At 34.5% G+C, this 16,643-nt stretch overlaps 2 protein-coding genes across 3 annotated transcripts; both read right to left on the reverse strand.

Annotated features, from left to right (window-relative positions):
• Positions 1-1,612: 1,612 nt before the first annotated feature.
• On the reverse strand, positions 1,613-2,385 carry LOC142631064 (uncharacterized protein At1g05835). The gene is made up of 2 exons (XM_075805137.1): positions 2,198-2,385; positions 1,613-2,073 (listed from the first exon to the last, which is right to left on the reverse strand). The coding sequence occupies exons 1-2, from the start codon at positions 2,265-2,267 to the stop codon at positions 1,766-1,768; spliced, it is 378 nt and encodes a 125-aa protein (XP_075661252.1). The 5' UTR covers positions 2,268-2,385; the 3' UTR covers positions 1,613-1,765.
• An 8,045-nt stretch (positions 2,386-10,430) lies between these two features.
• Positions 10,431-15,928, reverse strand: LOC142631202 (putative protein phosphatase 2C 33). Of its 2 annotated transcripts, none has more exons than XM_075805307.1 (6): positions 15,652-15,928; positions 15,123-15,572; positions 13,835-14,206; positions 13,633-13,750; positions 12,063-12,286; positions 10,431-11,240 (listed from the first exon to the last, which is right to left on the reverse strand). In XM_075805307.1, the coding sequence occupies exons 2-6, from the start codon at positions 15,411-15,413 to the stop codon at positions 10,947-10,949; spliced, it is 1,299 nt and encodes a 432-aa protein (XP_075661422.1). In that variant the 5' UTR covers positions 15,414-15,572; positions 15,652-15,928; the 3' UTR covers positions 10,431-10,946. The 2 variants fall into 2 exon arrangements, with proteins under 2 accessions (XP_075661422.1, XP_075661423.1); XM_075805308.1 differs by lacking the exon at positions 15,652-15,928 and having other exon boundaries at positions 15,123-15,363; positions 15,401-15,516.
• Positions 15,929-16,643: the final 715 nt, after the last annotated feature.

A 16,643-nucleotide genomic window follows, 5' to 3' on the forward strand; every position in this document is an offset into this window, starting at 1 on the left:
ACTGATTACTGACCTAGCAATTTTAAACAACTGAGTTTTTATGGAATGGTGGACAAGTAACGTGGTCCACCTCCACCATGAGGACAATATAATTTCTTGATTTTAAGGGTCTTGATGGTCTTGGTGGGGATATACAACGGGGGATTACAGGCGGTGTTTTCTTAATTCTTCTAGAATCACACCATTTGTCACAACTTGTTGATAGTTGGCTGTGAATGCCAAACAATGACTTTCACATGGATTTACTACTTTTTCTTATTAATTACAACCATTTACATCACAGTGGTAAAAGTTGCGTTACTAGATTTTTTCGTAGTTTTTTGTTGTTGCTGTGGTACTGAAGAGATTGGCCGTCATGGTCATATGGTGGTGCAGGAAAGATGAAAAAAAAAACATTATAACAATGTAGTTTTAATATATTAACATTACATTGTTGTCTTGAGCTTATGTCACAGTCGGTAAAAATAGACAAAATCCCATGTTAGTGTCAAAGGTCAAGGGACAAAATTAATTTTTTTAAAAACCATGAGGACCAAAATCAAATTGACCCAAATATAGTCCTAATTTGGAATATATGTTTTTTGGGAAAAAAAAAAAAGAATCAGAAAAAAAGAAAAGAAAAAGCAAAAGGGAATCCTAAATTGATTAGTATGAGAGTTTCAAACCTAAAAAGCTTTAAATTAGTTGGTGAAAAGATCCAAGTTATATACAAACTCAAACCAAAAGTCTTAAATACAATTGATATGAGATTTCCACATCTACCATACCTCCAAGTTTGCGTATAGTCCATCCTCAATTAGACCTAGCAAAATTAGTCCACTAATATTTGTTCTCAATTAGACCTAGCAAAATTAGACTCGTGCCAGTTAATTTGCTAGAATATGTTTTAAAAATAGAAAATGGTTGGGCAGTAGGACTGTTAGCTGCTTTTTAGTCAACTTTTCAGTTCAAATCTGGAACTTGAACCAACATGTTTATCAAGCTAAATCTATTATAAAATTTAAATCATAACTTTTTTTTTTAAATGGGGCAAATACTATGAGATGTCATTCGGCCTAGAGGTCATGGGCCACAGGCCTAATATGTGACGTGTTCGAAAAAATTAAATTGGACCTTAATACCACGTTAGAACATCTAATTCAGAAGCTTGGCACCGGTGGCAAAACTCAACAATGTACATTTATATCATGTCCTATGCTAATTGATGTAGAATTTCTTTACAATGAGTACAGGCTATAAGAAAAGACATAACTGTGAGAGAGGTAACTGGGGAGATTGTTTTAGATAGGACGGAACGAGACAAGGATTAAAGGTGATCCCAATTATCTTGGATATTAAGGTTGAGTGGAATTGTATATTTGAAATCATACCTCTGGTGTCTTTTCCTTGTAATTTGAAGCCCACTTTTGGCACTGATAATTGCACTACTCTACTATAATCTCTCTCTCACACATACATCAATTGATTCTCCTTTTAACGTTTCAATTCTGCATAATGTCACTTTGTTATGCTTTTTGTTTGATCTTTAACTGAGGGTTCAAATGAACACCTACGATGCATTTGTCACAAGAAAATTCTCTGCCTTTTACCGCTTAAGACAAGCACACAACCATTGTCTTTCTTGTTGACAAATTGTAGAACTCGGTCATTCATTCCAAATATAATAGAAACAAAAGAGAGGGCAAAGACAAAAAGGCAAATAGAAGAGAAAGTGGAGAAAATGAAAATATGTTAAGACATAGTAACTGGCAGGTAGAGCAGCCTGTCACTCGCACTGGAAATACCAGGTTGTAGGGTGCATTAGAAGCTTTTGATGAGTGTAGTTGAATGAAAATTTTTGCAAGGGTGCCAAGGGCAACCCACTGTTGACGACACAGTCATCATAGCCTAGCACTTTGAGCAGCCTGGGATTGACAAGAGTTTGAGGAAAGTTTCCACAGTTCAAATGTATATTGATAATTGGGCACATAGGGCAGTTGTTGTGCACATCCACCATGAATTTTGGAGGCTCACCGAACCCCACCTGAGTCTGTTGCACTGTGGGAGCATTGGCTGTACACTTTGCTCCTAACCCTGCAATATTAGTTTATAGTCCCATTAGCTTTTAACATAATAATATATAAAAAATAAAAAAATAAAAAATTGTGTATGCTTGTTAATGTGTATGTGTCCGAGAGAGAGAGGGAGAGAGAGAGACCATGGTATAAGAGACAGGAGAAAGTAAGGAAGGCGAAGAGAAGCTTGGAAGCAGCTGATTGGCTTTGCATTATCAGTATTGCAGAGAGTATGGAGGAGGGAAGAGCTTAGGAGGCTGCATTGGCTTGTTATATAGAGCTAATTAGAGAGAATTTAGAACCAGTTTTTTGTGGTTGTGGGAAGGTCTCATCAAGAGAGTCACATGCAAGGAGAAGAGAAAAAGTTGTTACTCTGAGTGTGAAGTGAGAGGGAACCAGAAAGTGAAAGACGTACGCACTCACTTCCCTACCAAACAAACTCAGGCACATGGGTAAGTCAGAACCCAAAACAGCCCAAGAAATTTTTTGCATTTCTGCCATAGCAGACTTTTGTGTGTTATATTCACATACATCTCTCTCTCTCTCTCTCACGAACACACACACACACACACACACACATACATTGTCAGAATCAGAGGCCAGCCACATGCTATAGCCTATAGCTCAGCCATACCAAAATTGGGGAGAGGGTGGCGAGTGAGACGTACCTAGACAAGCCATGTGTTACGGTGTGACAATTTTCTTTCCCTACCTTTTAGGCTTTTTTGTGTTAATGCCTCTGATGACACCCAGAAATTATTCAATAGACTTGAAGGACCACGTTAAATAGTGTCCATTATTTCTACCACCCAATGAAAAAAATGTCGTCTGTTTTAATTTAATGACTCAGATCATAATCACACAACCAACAAATGTTTAAAAAGACCAAGATACCCTACCCAGATTGTGGCACATGTTGACTTGGCGTCTTTTTGAAATTGTTTAAAGGTGCAGATCCTTGAGGGTGCTAAGAACAAGAGGATGCATAGCTAAACGTTCTAGGGGAAACTGTTGAAGGAAATGGAACCACCCATTTCTTCGGTGCCACCACTCACTTTTGGAGGTGGTTTACCATGAGTGGTTCATAGTTGGATCTAGGGATGGTATTTTGGTCTTTTTAACTTCCACCAATTGTGTGATTATGATTTTAATCATTAAATTAAAACACGTGGTGGGAGACCAATAGACATTGTTGACGTGGTTCTCTTCTTGGTGCACTTAATATATATAAGTAACAAGTAAATGCATCAAGAAAAAATAGATTCGCATTAAAAGATGATGCGGAACTACCCTATTACCAATTAGTTCCTCAAATAAACTTTTAGACATAGTAAAATTGGACTTGAACCAAAAAAGGGTATACTCATAAGAAAAGTAGCTTGTTTTAGTCTTATTTATTTATACCAATACCTAAGTTTGACTTGGGTTGATCGGCTAACACCATTGTTTTAAAAACCGGACCGGACCGACAGGTCCAACCGGGAAAACCGGTGCAGTCCGGTCTGGTTAAATGTCTCAAAACCGGTCAAAAACCGAAAAACTGGTCAAAAATTGGGAAAAACCGGTCAAAAAACGAAAATTTTGAAAAAAACGGTTTGACTCTCGGTTCGGTTTTTAAAACCATGGCTAACACAAACTTAGATTTGACCAACCTGACCTGTTGGCCAAGCATCTATTATTAATTATTAATTTTCATTTTTTCATTGACCTATTTCAATATATGTTTGTGTACAAAATTTAATTATATGTTCTATATTATTGATGAAAATTGATGAGGACACAATTTACTGTTTAATTATTGTAATTTATTATTTTTGGTATTTTTATGTAAAAACGTTATTTTAGGTTTAGGTGATTTAATTCCTTGTTTTTAGGTGCATTTAATGCTTTTTAGGTCAAATTTGATTCCAGATATGGTAAGGTATCAATTAGGAGTTATTTTAGAATATATTTTCTTGTCTGTCAAGTTTTATGGAGCCCTTAAATAGGCCTTAAGTCTGTAAACGTTTTTCATAGAATATTATTGAATAAAATTCAGAAAAGGTGAGGCTTTGCTCTCTTTTGGTTCTTCAAGAACTGTGAACTTATCAAGGATTCTTCCTTGTGGCGTTCAAACTTTATACCTTTGGTTCGTGATTCTTTATAATCATTGGGTCAAGGTCAACGTATACCTTTGGTTCGCGTTTCAATTATAAACGTTGGGTCAGGGTTTCTATCATAAATCTGATTTTTAGCTTTCCTGGGTTAAATATTCCAATATTTTTGTTGGGTCTCAAAGCGTGTCGATTGAGGTTCGCATCAAAAATGCTTAGGACATTCGTCTACTCTTCACAAATATAAATCTTTTTAGTGTCGGATCTACTATTAATGATGAATAGTTTTTCCGTAAGTTTATTACAAGTCTTATCCCTAATTATTTGCCTTTATTTCTTTACATAGTATGTTATTTTATTCCTATTTTATATATATATATATATATTATTCTAGTTATTTTTATAGATGTGTGTGTATACATATGCATATACACATTTTCTTTTTTTCTATTTTAGAATTAATGAACTAATAGACTATGAAAATTAATTACCGGATTATAAATTTAAGGATTTTTGTATTATTCAATTTTTAACTTTGAGTGTTTTTTCTCCTTACTGTTTTAAAAGAAATACTAAAAAAAAAAGTTCAGAAAGTGTAATTTCCCCAAAACTATACCCCTGATTACACTGTGCAACATAAACTTTTTGAATACACGTTGTGCGTCATAAATTATGATTCTTATTACACTTTGTAACCCAATATCAATTTTACTGTTAACTTTGAAGGAAAAATATGACACCATGTGAAAAAACCTAATTGTCCTTCTTCTCAATGCTTAAAAAAAAAAAATTAAATTACACTTTACCACTCTAAACTATATTCCTGATTACGATTTACTCCCTAAACTTTGAATAACTGCGCCGCATTTCATTTTTGTGGTCACATTGTGGCGTGGTGCTGTGCGGTTTAGAGTTTAGTTAAAACCACGACTGCAATGCATCTCATTTTTGTAGTCACATGTGTGGTGCGGTATATAAGATGCAGTTTAAAACCGATATATTTTTCAAATTTTGGGCTTTTCCTGCCTAGCCAAAAACTAAATTTTCCTTTTGTTTTGGGCTAAGTTTTAAACTATTGAGTTAGTTTTTCTTTATTTTGGGCTAGCTTTCCCTAAGTAACACTTGCTAGGGTTATTATACTTTTTTTTTTGGGTGAAAACTAGGGATATTAAACTATTAATAATATATTTCATATTAAAAATAAATAAATAAATATTAATATACAGAGAGAGGGTGCGGTGTGGTTTATGCGGTTTTCTTATTATAAAACAGTAAACTACACTGCACCATGTGGTGCGGTTACTTACGATGCAATGCAGTTACTTACGATGCAGTGCAGTGTAGTGCAGTGCAGTTTATATGGTTTTCTTATTATAAAATCTTAAAATACACTGCACCATGTGGTGCGGTTACTTAAGATGCAGTTGGTTATGCCCATTTTACGGGTGGTTTTAGTTCAATTTTTGAAGTTTGTGCATTTTGGTGAACACTCCTAGTAACAAGGGTTATAGTTTAGGGTGCTAAACATGCATTTGAAAAGTTTAGAGTGTAAAGTGTAACATAGGGTATAGTTTTAAGTAGTAAAATATAATTTTTTTTTAAACAACGTTGAGGTTGAAAAGAAACATTTTAAAAGCTTAAGGTTTAAATAATATATACCAAATACTCTAATGTTTAAAAAATAATTTACCCAAATATTTGTAATTAATTTTATCTATTGCATTTAAGGAATAGTAAATGTTCAATTATAAATTATAGCGCACATTTTTTCCAAAAGTAAATACATTTGTAAATAATTCATGTGTTCACATGCGCAATTATATTATACAGTGTGCTTTTTTTTTTGTGTGGATATTTGTGCACAATTTGACTTTATTTTTATTTATATATATAGTTTTATTTAATGGAGTATTAAATACACCTTAAGTCCTTAACATGTGAATTTAGAGGATTCATTAACAAAGATGTCCACGATTGTGAGTATTGTTAAGGGCATAACAATTTCATGCAAAAAAAAACCTAAGTTTTCATTTTGGCTCACCACTGATATCAATTTTTTTTTTTTAAAATTTACTATGGATAATTTGGCACCTAGGCTCCGGTTTACTATGGTAAAAATATTAGACGCATAGCTTTATTGTATAATTGAATGAGTTTTGTTACATGTAATCTCCCCATTCTCATTCCCAAATTAGGCAACACGTAATCTAAGCTTTACCAAAGTGACCGTTGGACGTTGTTGAAGCAATGCTGAGCACCGGGAGCCCAATTAGGGAGCCACTGGAGGCCAGGGAAGCATGACATGGCCACTTAACACCATTAAACATTTTAAATGAAAAATGAAAGATTTTAAAATAATTAACTCTTTTAAATATTCCTCTAAAGTTCAAAATATTAGTAAGTCCTTCAATATTTATTTAATTTTATTATTATTAATTCTATTTCTTTATTTTTGTTTTTTTAACATCAAATTATGCCAAATTTAATTGAGAGTTTGAGATAGATCATCAAATCTTGAGTTTATGGCATATATTAAGCCACGAGTTTACTTCCTGAGGTCGCTTTGGGTCACATTTTCTTTTTCTTTTTTTGGCCTAAGTAAGAAATTTAGTGAAGGAACAGACAATGAAATAGGCTTATACGATTTTAAATCATTCAATAAAACAACAAAATCCGATTTAGTTCAAGGACTAATTTGATCAAAAATAGCATTTTTTAAAATTGTAATCATCTGAATTTGAAGTAGTTGTCGGGTTTCAACTTTCAAGAACTTAACCCGAATGAACTAAAGTCGACGTAGACACTTAACTTATTTGAACACATGGCAAGGCTCCATTGGCTACATCCCTCTGTTCTTGCTAACAAGCGTCCTCCCTTCTGATCACTTCAAACTTAGATTATTTATAGAGTTCTTAAGGTAAGTCCAATTTCTAAAATCTGATCTATCCTTTTCAAAATGAATGAAATGGATAAAACCACGTCAATAAAATTTTAAGAAATATTGACTACCACCATTATGATATTTATCATTTAGGGAAAATTACAACTAACTCATATATGGTTTGATCGAAATTTAAGTTTGCTATTTGTGGTTTGAAATTTAATGCTTTACCCATCTAAGGTTAGTTTCATTAGATTTCTTTAACCCACCTCTGTTAAAAACATGGCTAATATGCGATTTTGCTTCACTTTTATGTTTCTCTCTTCCAAAAACACAAAAAACATAAAAATACAAAATAAAATAAAATAAAAAGAATTAAGTGGAATACTTGCATCATGAGATTTCAAACTATAAATAGGCAACTTAAATTTCGGTTAAACTTCGGATGGATACATTGTCAAATTTCAAACTACAGGTAGGTAAGTTGTAATTTGATATATTTATTAAAAGTATGGGCAAAACTTAAATACAATACTTAGAGCATCCACATCAATGGATGCAAAGTCTTGTATAATAGAAAAAACACTTCATTTTACACATTTTGACCAAAAAAATACCCACATCAGTGGGTGTAAAATTATGCATTTATGCACAAGTGCTACAGTAACCGTGCATATATGCATGGTTACTGTAGCTCTTGCATTTAATATTTTACATTTTTTTTTCTCTCTCCTTCACCTCACTCTCTCATTTTCATTTTCATCTTCTCACTTTCACCTCTCTCTCTTTTTATCTCTGGTCCCTCAGTCCACTGATCAGTCCAACCTCATTCTCACCGATCAGTCCAGCCTCACCGATATGATCAGTCCATCCTCACTCTCGCCGAAGCTCACTTACTGAAACAATCTCCGAAGCTCACTCACCGATACGATCTCACTCACCTTTGATCCTTTTTAATTTTTTGTTTGATCAGTTTTGAATTTTCTGTTTGATCAGTGGGTTTGGGGTGATGGTGGTTGATGATGGTGGCTGGGTGGGTTGATGGTGGGTGTGGATTGATCGTTGATGGTGGGTAAAGATAAATATTTTATTTAACTAAATGTCTAATAGATAAACTGATGTGGGTGTTTTGTAAAAATAAGAGTGTAAAATAGAAAAAGTAGGTCTTTTCCGTGCAAATTTACAAAATTTTTGCATCTACTGATGCGGATGCTCTTAGGTGTTGTTCCTTAGATTTCTCTCTTAATTTAGTCATGTGGTAGTACTTAACTAAAAATACACTTTCATCTAATGAGAAAAAAAAATTCACAAGATTGAATTTTAATAGGGAAGTATTAGGAACAATACCTGATTATTGTTACTAAATAAATATTTACCTAAAAGTATAGATGATGTATAATGTTCAATCCATTCATTTTAAAATTGATGGATAGTGTATTAGTGTTGGGGTTCCAAGATCCTGGACCCAACTATAGCAATAAATGAGCCTTCAAGCCCAATGCACGTAACAACCCATTAGCCAACCTAGCAATCCGACTTGAATGCATTTACCATTGAAAAGTCTACTACAACTATTAACCTAACTACTCTGTGTGACTCGGTATGACAAAGGAAGCCTTGTCAATCATGGAAAATTCTTAGGTACTCCCGGAGTATAGTGAAATGGTGCTCCCTCCTCTCACATTCATGGTAGACCTCACCATGAATTTAATGAGCAGGCCCCACCATGAATGTGAGAGGAAGGAGCACCATTATCCGTGCTCTGGGAGTACCTAAGAATTACTCGTCAATCATAAGGCCCCTGCCAATCTGGATGGTATTGCCAAGTAAATATTTTGAGAGTTTTTTGGGCATTGTCTAGTAGGAATAACCTTAAAAGTTACCGACTGTAAAATAGGATGACGTGAACCTCACATAATCGAGAATGAAGGGATATGTACTATTGTTTTAACGTTGTATTTAATGCATCCTTACTACAATAAGATCGCATTAAATGCTACTTGATCTGACAATCATTTTAGTCTTACTTCCCCTTAATTTTAAAGAATAAAAGGTTATCTAGTCCCCATTTTCCTTAAGAATACCCAAAAATAGTGGGTATAACTTGTAAGTGTCTAGGCATGTCTACAAACCTAAAGAGAAACAGTAAGACACAAATGCCTTAGGCATTCCATGTTTAGGCATTCCATATAAGTAAACGGAGATGGCCATATCAAAGGAATGAAACATACAAAAAACTTGTTCCTATTATGTTGAAATTTTCACTACATTGTTCTAACTTCTAACTTTTCTGCTGAGGCAACCTTGGTCTACATGCCTTGGAAAATTCTTAGATATTCAGTATTCTTGGAGTACAAAGCAAATGTGCTCTCCTCTCATATTCATTGTAGACCCTAAAATAAATTTAATAAGTAGACCGTAGCATGAATGTGAGATAAGAAAGTATCATTTTTCGTGCTCTAAGAATGCTTAATATTACTCCATCATCCTAAGCTCATCATGGTGGTCCCACTCAACAATGATAGACTCATCAGGGTCCGTTTGGATACAGTTGAAAACTGAAAACTGAAAACACTGTAACAAAATAATTTTTAAATGTGTGTATATTACCGCGGATCCCATTTTTAATTAAAAAAAAAAAAGCTGAAAAGTGCATGAACAGTGCACTACTGTGCGATTACTATTCACGCACAGTAATGAACAATGCACCATGTCTCTGGTTGAAATCTGTGCGCAGGAAGAAAAAAAAAAGAAAAGAAAAAGGTTGAAACATGAAAATCCCAAACGCAAACGCCAACCTCTCTATCCAACCCCACCCTCAGATTATTCAACATCAAAGAACACGTTTGTCACGATTATTAGCACTGTTAAGATCATCTTCAAAGGACGTTTTTGGTAGCGTTGCTCATTGTTATGACAACTCAAGTGTCTTGGTATGAGATCCTATCTCCATGCACGAGTTCCAAGATACATATAAACACGATTTTGATGTTAATAGTTTTGATAGCTTGAAGCTTTTTCAAAAAGACAATTTTAGTCAAGAGATCATGTTTACTAGTGCTAACTTGTGTAATTTGTAAAAGAGAAAAGTTGAAGAATGCCTAAAAACATTTGTTAGTAAAACATTTTAAGAAATTTATTTATGAGAAATGAAAAAAAAAAAAAAAACAATTTATATTTTGACAAATTTTTAAATTTATCATTGAAAGTAGTATAAAAACTTTTCTAAGATAATTTATTAACAATTACCTTAGGGATTTTCCTAAAAAAAACAATTACCTTAAGAACATCAGTTAACATAAACCTTCGAAAAATTCCCCATATAATCATATCAAGGCACATGCGCATAGATCCACATGAGAGAGAGAGAGAGAGAGAGAGAGAGACAGAGAGAGGGAGAGAGAATCAAACATAATAGTTTTACATATTACAGCAAAGCAGAAGGCCCTAGAATTACAAACAAAAAGTCGACCTCCAAACACAAAAGCAGAAACTGCCACCAAGAAATTTCCAAAATCACACTAGCCTGAATGACAAAGAACTAATTACAAAGCTCCCCAAAACTTGGATTTACAGAAACTCCTAAATCACCAATGCTTGATAGAGGGATAGGGGGAAATAACCACTGCCACAAAAATAAGGCTGCGTCAACCTCCCTCTTGAAAATAAACTTAATAAAACCCCTAAAAAGAATGGAAACAATATTGACAATAGTTTATATGTCAGAAAAGATTCATAAAAAAATTATCTTCCCCTTTATTTTTGAGACCTTGTTTTCCAAACCTGCTCAATCAAATCAACATGGCTTCCGAGAAGAGAAGTGCACCAAGGATACCGCTCAAAGGTAGGTGGCTGCTGCTGCAGTTGCAACACAGGCCTACAAACTCCCTTCTCTCCAACTTATAACCATGCGGCAATCTAGAGGGTACCAGAATGGTCCATGTCAACTGATTTGGAAAAATCTTTCTTATTTCCAATGCCAGATTGGTTCACTGATGTCTCTGTGCCATTGGGTATGAGAGTAGAAGCAGAGTAATGGTTTGAACTTGAGTTGAGGAATAGGCAAACTACAGCACAGTCATCGACCTTAGCATATGGACATTTGAACTTCCAAGCTCTGTTAGCTGACTCAACCAGTTTTCGAGCCGCAGAAGATGGTGGGGCAGAAGCCACTATTTCAACAACTTCTTTGTTTGATAGGACATCCCAGACCTGTCACAAAGGAAGAAAACACCACATAAAAAGATCTTCCAATGCAAATCAATCAGGCTCACTATCCATCTTTCATGCATAGAGTTCAGCAAAAACTTCATAGGTATGGCATTAGTTCTGTTATAAATATATGCTAATGGGGGGAGAGCTACCACTTGGCTATGAGGTTTGATGGTGAAATCATCTCCATTTTAGGTTTGTCTTACAGCTCATGGTATATACAGTAATTAGGAATAATATATGCTAATGGTTTCCAACTCCCATTATCACCCTTTTAAATGTTGAAAAGAAGAATTGTGGGATTCAACAAAAGGGATATTACAAATTCTCCAGACACAAGAAACTACGCTCTCAACCCAGAGCAGAATATAGAATTCAACACAGTAATTGTAAGGATTTATTGTTGAACAATGAGATGAAGACAACAACAAAAGACTATGATTAGCATGGCAATAGTCTAACATAATGCAAGATGGAGAGAACCTTAACCTTATATGTATAACATCAAAAAGGTTATATGCGTAATCAATCTGAACATAACACTATATGTTCGATTTTTGAAGAAAAAGAAAACCATGGGAGATACATTGATTTGATAATTCATAAGTTTTTCAAGTAAACAAAGCAACCAATTAAATTATAACCAGTCAACGAGGAAAATCATACAATTTCTAATACATGCATATATTTTCCTCGGTTAAACAATAAAAGGCAGGTCACATTATACACACACACAAACACATACCCACAACATATACATGTATGCAGAGAGAGAGAGAGAGAGAGAGAGAGAGAGAGAGAGAGAGCAAGTTGATCTCCTACCCCATCTGTAGCCAATACTACAAATTCATCCTTCTCGGTGAGTTGATGATAAGATATTTCAGGGACAGAGATCAAGCCAAAATCTTTGAGGCAAAAATCTCCAAAAGCCCGAGACATAGCAAGACCAGGGGAGTTAGCGTTGGGCAGCCAAACTCGAGCAACCTCAGGCTCATTCTGAAGGGCAAAGACCCGCCCTTTATATTTCTTAATCCTCTCTGCTTCCTCTGTATGGTAAAAGAAAAATAATTAAATATTGAAAAACAAAGTCACATCCATATCATTAATCCATTTCTCCTCATATTTACTGATAATTAAAAAACCCTTTTTGTCAAGAAAACATCAGGGAGCCATAACTAGAACTTACAAAGACATTGTAGAGTGAGTCTAGCAACCACAGTTAGGCTAGTTAGATATAAATGCATATCAAATTTATGAGATCGTGTTCATGTCAATTTAACATAAAACCGTTCGTATATTTGTTTCACATGCACATGCAGAAACACAAGAATAATATTTCACAATTAGATTACCATATATGCAAAAGAATGAACATATTTAGCTAGGATATATATATGATCAATTATTATGCAAAATGCTGGGAAAAAATTCATATATATTTTTTTATGAATACTGAGTTTCAATAAAATAGGGTAATAAGAAAACTTTCACCCAAATATGGTCAAGGTCTACAGATAGTAATATATTAGTCTTTACTGCTAAAAATATCTCTTCAATTGTATAGACTTTCTTTTCCTTGCTGAACACCATCTAACAGGATCAATAAAGAATTTTGTTTTACATCCTTACCACTATTGCAGTCATTGATATATCCATGTGTTGGAACATGAAAATTTTATAGTGCACACACTAGGAGAGCCAGTTTCCCAAAATTGATGTGAAATTGTCCATGCTCGCTTTTTAACTCAATTTGGTGAAGGCTACTAGGTTATGTTTATCCCTTGAATCTTGTCTTTCAGATTTTACATTCCAAAACCCATCCTCATATAATTCTTTGCTAGAAGAAAAATAAAAAAACATTGATTTCATAGAAAACAGACATTAAAAGTATCTGGAGCCACCATTAACTGTTTTTTTTGAAACTACAAAATAAAAACCATATGCAGGATTACCATTTTTTTTTTTTACAAGAGCAATAGATGCTAACCGTGACAGTTGATTAAAACCTTGCAGAAGCTGTTAAATCAAGTTCCAGAAAACATCAATGTATGCATTGTCCCTGGTTTCTAAAAATCACCATGATTCTTTATATGATTATTTTGGCAATTGCCAGATTAAATCCCCAAAGATTACTCTCTCATCTAAACTCAATTGTGAAAATAAGACTAAGCACTATTCTATTTGGATTTATAATATATCTAATAATTTTAATTTTTTTTAAGGAGAAGCAACAATTACTGTTTTGAATTTCATACATCTTGATCTCATAGTCTCATAGTATCGTAACATGCAATATTCTGATAAAAATAAGGCATCAGACCGAAGTTAAAATTATCATGTTTCTCTACTTCATTTTTAAGAGAGAGAGAGAGAGAGAGATATATATATATACTTGGAAGATTTGGTTTGAGGTCTACAGTTAACTGAACTGCAATGAGAAAATCATCTTCATCTCTAGTACCCAACACAGCTCTAGAGTCCCCAACATTTCCGACAACAAGATCTCGTCCCTATAATTAAAAGAAAATGATTAGACAAACCTAAAATTATTTACCACTGGTCAAGAAGACCAAGTTGTAATGTTCATCAATTACCTGCTTGACCAGGGTAACTGCTGTTGTCCCACTGCAATAGCAATCAATTGAAGGATGCAGTTTGAGTTCCTTATCCATAACCTTAAATGCTTTCAGAAATGACTCTCTCATTGTTGTTATATCAGTGTGATTTTGATTATGAATCCCAGCTTCCCCATCAGTTGATGTCAATGCACTTTCTTCAGAGGTCAGACTTCCCAAGCCACCACTGATGATATCATCATGCCCATCCTTGTGGAAACTATTTAGTTGCAACTGAGCACACAACTTTAAAGGAAGAGAATCCCGCACTTTCTTTGCAACCATATGGCCAAATGGACCATGGCCATCAAAAACACCGCACAATATTGTGTCTTCCTTTGAACCAAAATTCTGCGGGTGAAAAAAGAGATGAAATGAACCTTATTTCAGATTAAAGAATTCTCTCAAATGATAGATGTGAACAATAACGAAATCATGTGATCAAAGGAAAAAACAGTAAATTATTATGAAGCAGAAATGAATATTACTATACATCCCAGCTGTTGGACAACTCGCTAGCATTTTAATGAAATGAAATAAACAGACTTTTTGAAGAGTACTTGCTTAAAACTAATCAATATAGATACGTAGACCTACTTTCATGAAGAAATAAAGAGAACATTTACGAGGCATGATTAAAAGACACCCAAGAGCCATTTAATGTCGAGCTATGATCATCAATGACAGCATGAAAAACGAGAAGTGCAATGACAGAACACTCCAGATCATCTATAAGTGCCCATTTGGTAACTCGGTTTCAAACCGAACTTTTTCAAAGTACAACTTTTTTATAAAACTTGACTTTTTTTTTCTACACGTAACTTTTATAAGCAACCTCATTTTCAAAGTGCTGATAAATAAGACACACCAAATGAGATTTGAACTAGTGATCTCTGCTTCATAGAGCACAGTCCCCAGCCAACCGCACCATCCCTTGGGTTCACTCTAGATCACATATCCTATTCAACCACTCAGCCAAGAGCTTTGTAGCTCAACTGCCACTTCAAATCTCCCTCTCCAATTATTGAATTATATTAAAAAAAAAGAAAAAAAAGGTTACTTAGTTCACAAACTAAGTTAGAACAACCAATCTAGTCAAATTATTCTACTATGCTTTCATTGAAAATCCTTAAATTCAAACTGGGTAGTCAAATTATTCTCCTATGCTTTCATTGAAAATCCTGAAATTCAAACTGGGTCCTAAAATTAGAGAACAAATACATACAATGATCAAAATATATAAAAGCGCACAAAAGGAAAAACAAACCTCCCAAACAATCATAGCATCCTGATTGATCCCCTTCTTCCCCTGCTTACTAAACAAACAAGCAACCTCGCTGGAACCATTCACAAACAACCTCTTGGGAATTCTATGCAACCACAGCTCCATCTTGGCATCAAACGAGCAGTTCCTCTTCATTTTCTTGGCGGCGGCCGGCTTCCTTCGCTTGTTAGCCCCCACATCCGACTCGGCCGAGGCCGCAGCCGCAGCCAAAGCATAAGGGAGGGCGCCGCCGTGGGAGCCAGCAGCGCCCTCCCCGGAGAGACACGATCCCATCCCCAGAGCCCTCACTATACTCAGCAAGCAATCCAGCCCCACCGAACAGTCTGACTCCGTGGCGGAGCCCCTTTTTTCCAACACCACCTGAGGATCCGTCGGATTCAGATTCGGTGATAATATCGCCGCCTTTTTTCTCAACCCCAAATTCTCGATAGCCTATATATTAAAATAAAAATAGAATCAACATAACAAACCAAATCATTTTTTTTTTTGAGTAATCAAGAAAATCACCAACCAGATTGACGGTGAAATTGGTACTCTCTCCTTGTATATTTTGTTGTTGTTGTTGTTGTTGGAAAGAAAACTTTTTAACAAATACATAAAAAAAAAAAAAAGGAGCGGGACGAATGGTTGTTGAGAAATCAAATCACAGAGCTAATACCGAAAAGGAAAAGAGGAAGAGTAGCTAAGGATTTTTTTTTTTTATTGGATTTCAATGTTCAAGTTGTGAGCTTCTAGAATTTTGCTGCTTATGGCTGAGGTTCTTGACCCGATCCTAATCCCATATTTCACGCCTATTACCCATCAGCTTTTTCTCTCTCCCTTTTACCCTTTTTCGATTACACGAAACGGTCTCTTTCTTTTCGCAAGTGGAATTTTGTAACAACTTGGAACACTACTACCGTCACAGCACGCTACGCCACCTTAAAGTATTATACAGAGAATTGAGTACGCTTTTTCTATAAAAAAAAAATCCAAAATTCTATTTTGATCTGTTTTGGGATCAAAATAGTTGAAATAGTACATTAAAACTCATAAATAGTATTAAAAAGTGCAGTAGAATCTATGTATGGTAGAAAAAATAAGCTGAATAGTAAAATAAGTTGGCAAAATTAAGGTATGTCAAACGCACACTTAGTCTAATCTAAGTGTATATGTGTGCAAAACTTCTTTTTGGAGACTTGAACTCCAACTCTTGTCTCTCACACCCCACAAATACTTATACTTGTAAAGGGATCATCGCGCCAAATGTGTGCAGTAGATATGATTTCAGTACTTAATTTTGAAGGTTTCTAATTTAAACATATAGTCAATTTAAGGATTTTTATATTTTTTATTATTAAAAAAAACTAATCTCTTTTAACTTGTTATAATATTAGAACATTCACATTTGCATATGTTGATGCATAAATTCTTATCTATTTTAGCATAATAACTTATTTTATTTATTTTATACTATGTTTTATTAAAATATTATTTCTTTATCAAATTTTTTTATTCTCTCTA

The sequence above is a fragment of the Castanea sativa genome, chromosome 4, assembly GCF_040712315.1.
Source record: "Castanea sativa cultivar Marrone di Chiusa Pesio chromosome 4, ASM4071231v1".
NCBI classification, from domain to species: Eukaryota; Viridiplantae; Streptophyta; class Magnoliopsida; order Fagales; family Fagaceae; genus Castanea; species Castanea sativa.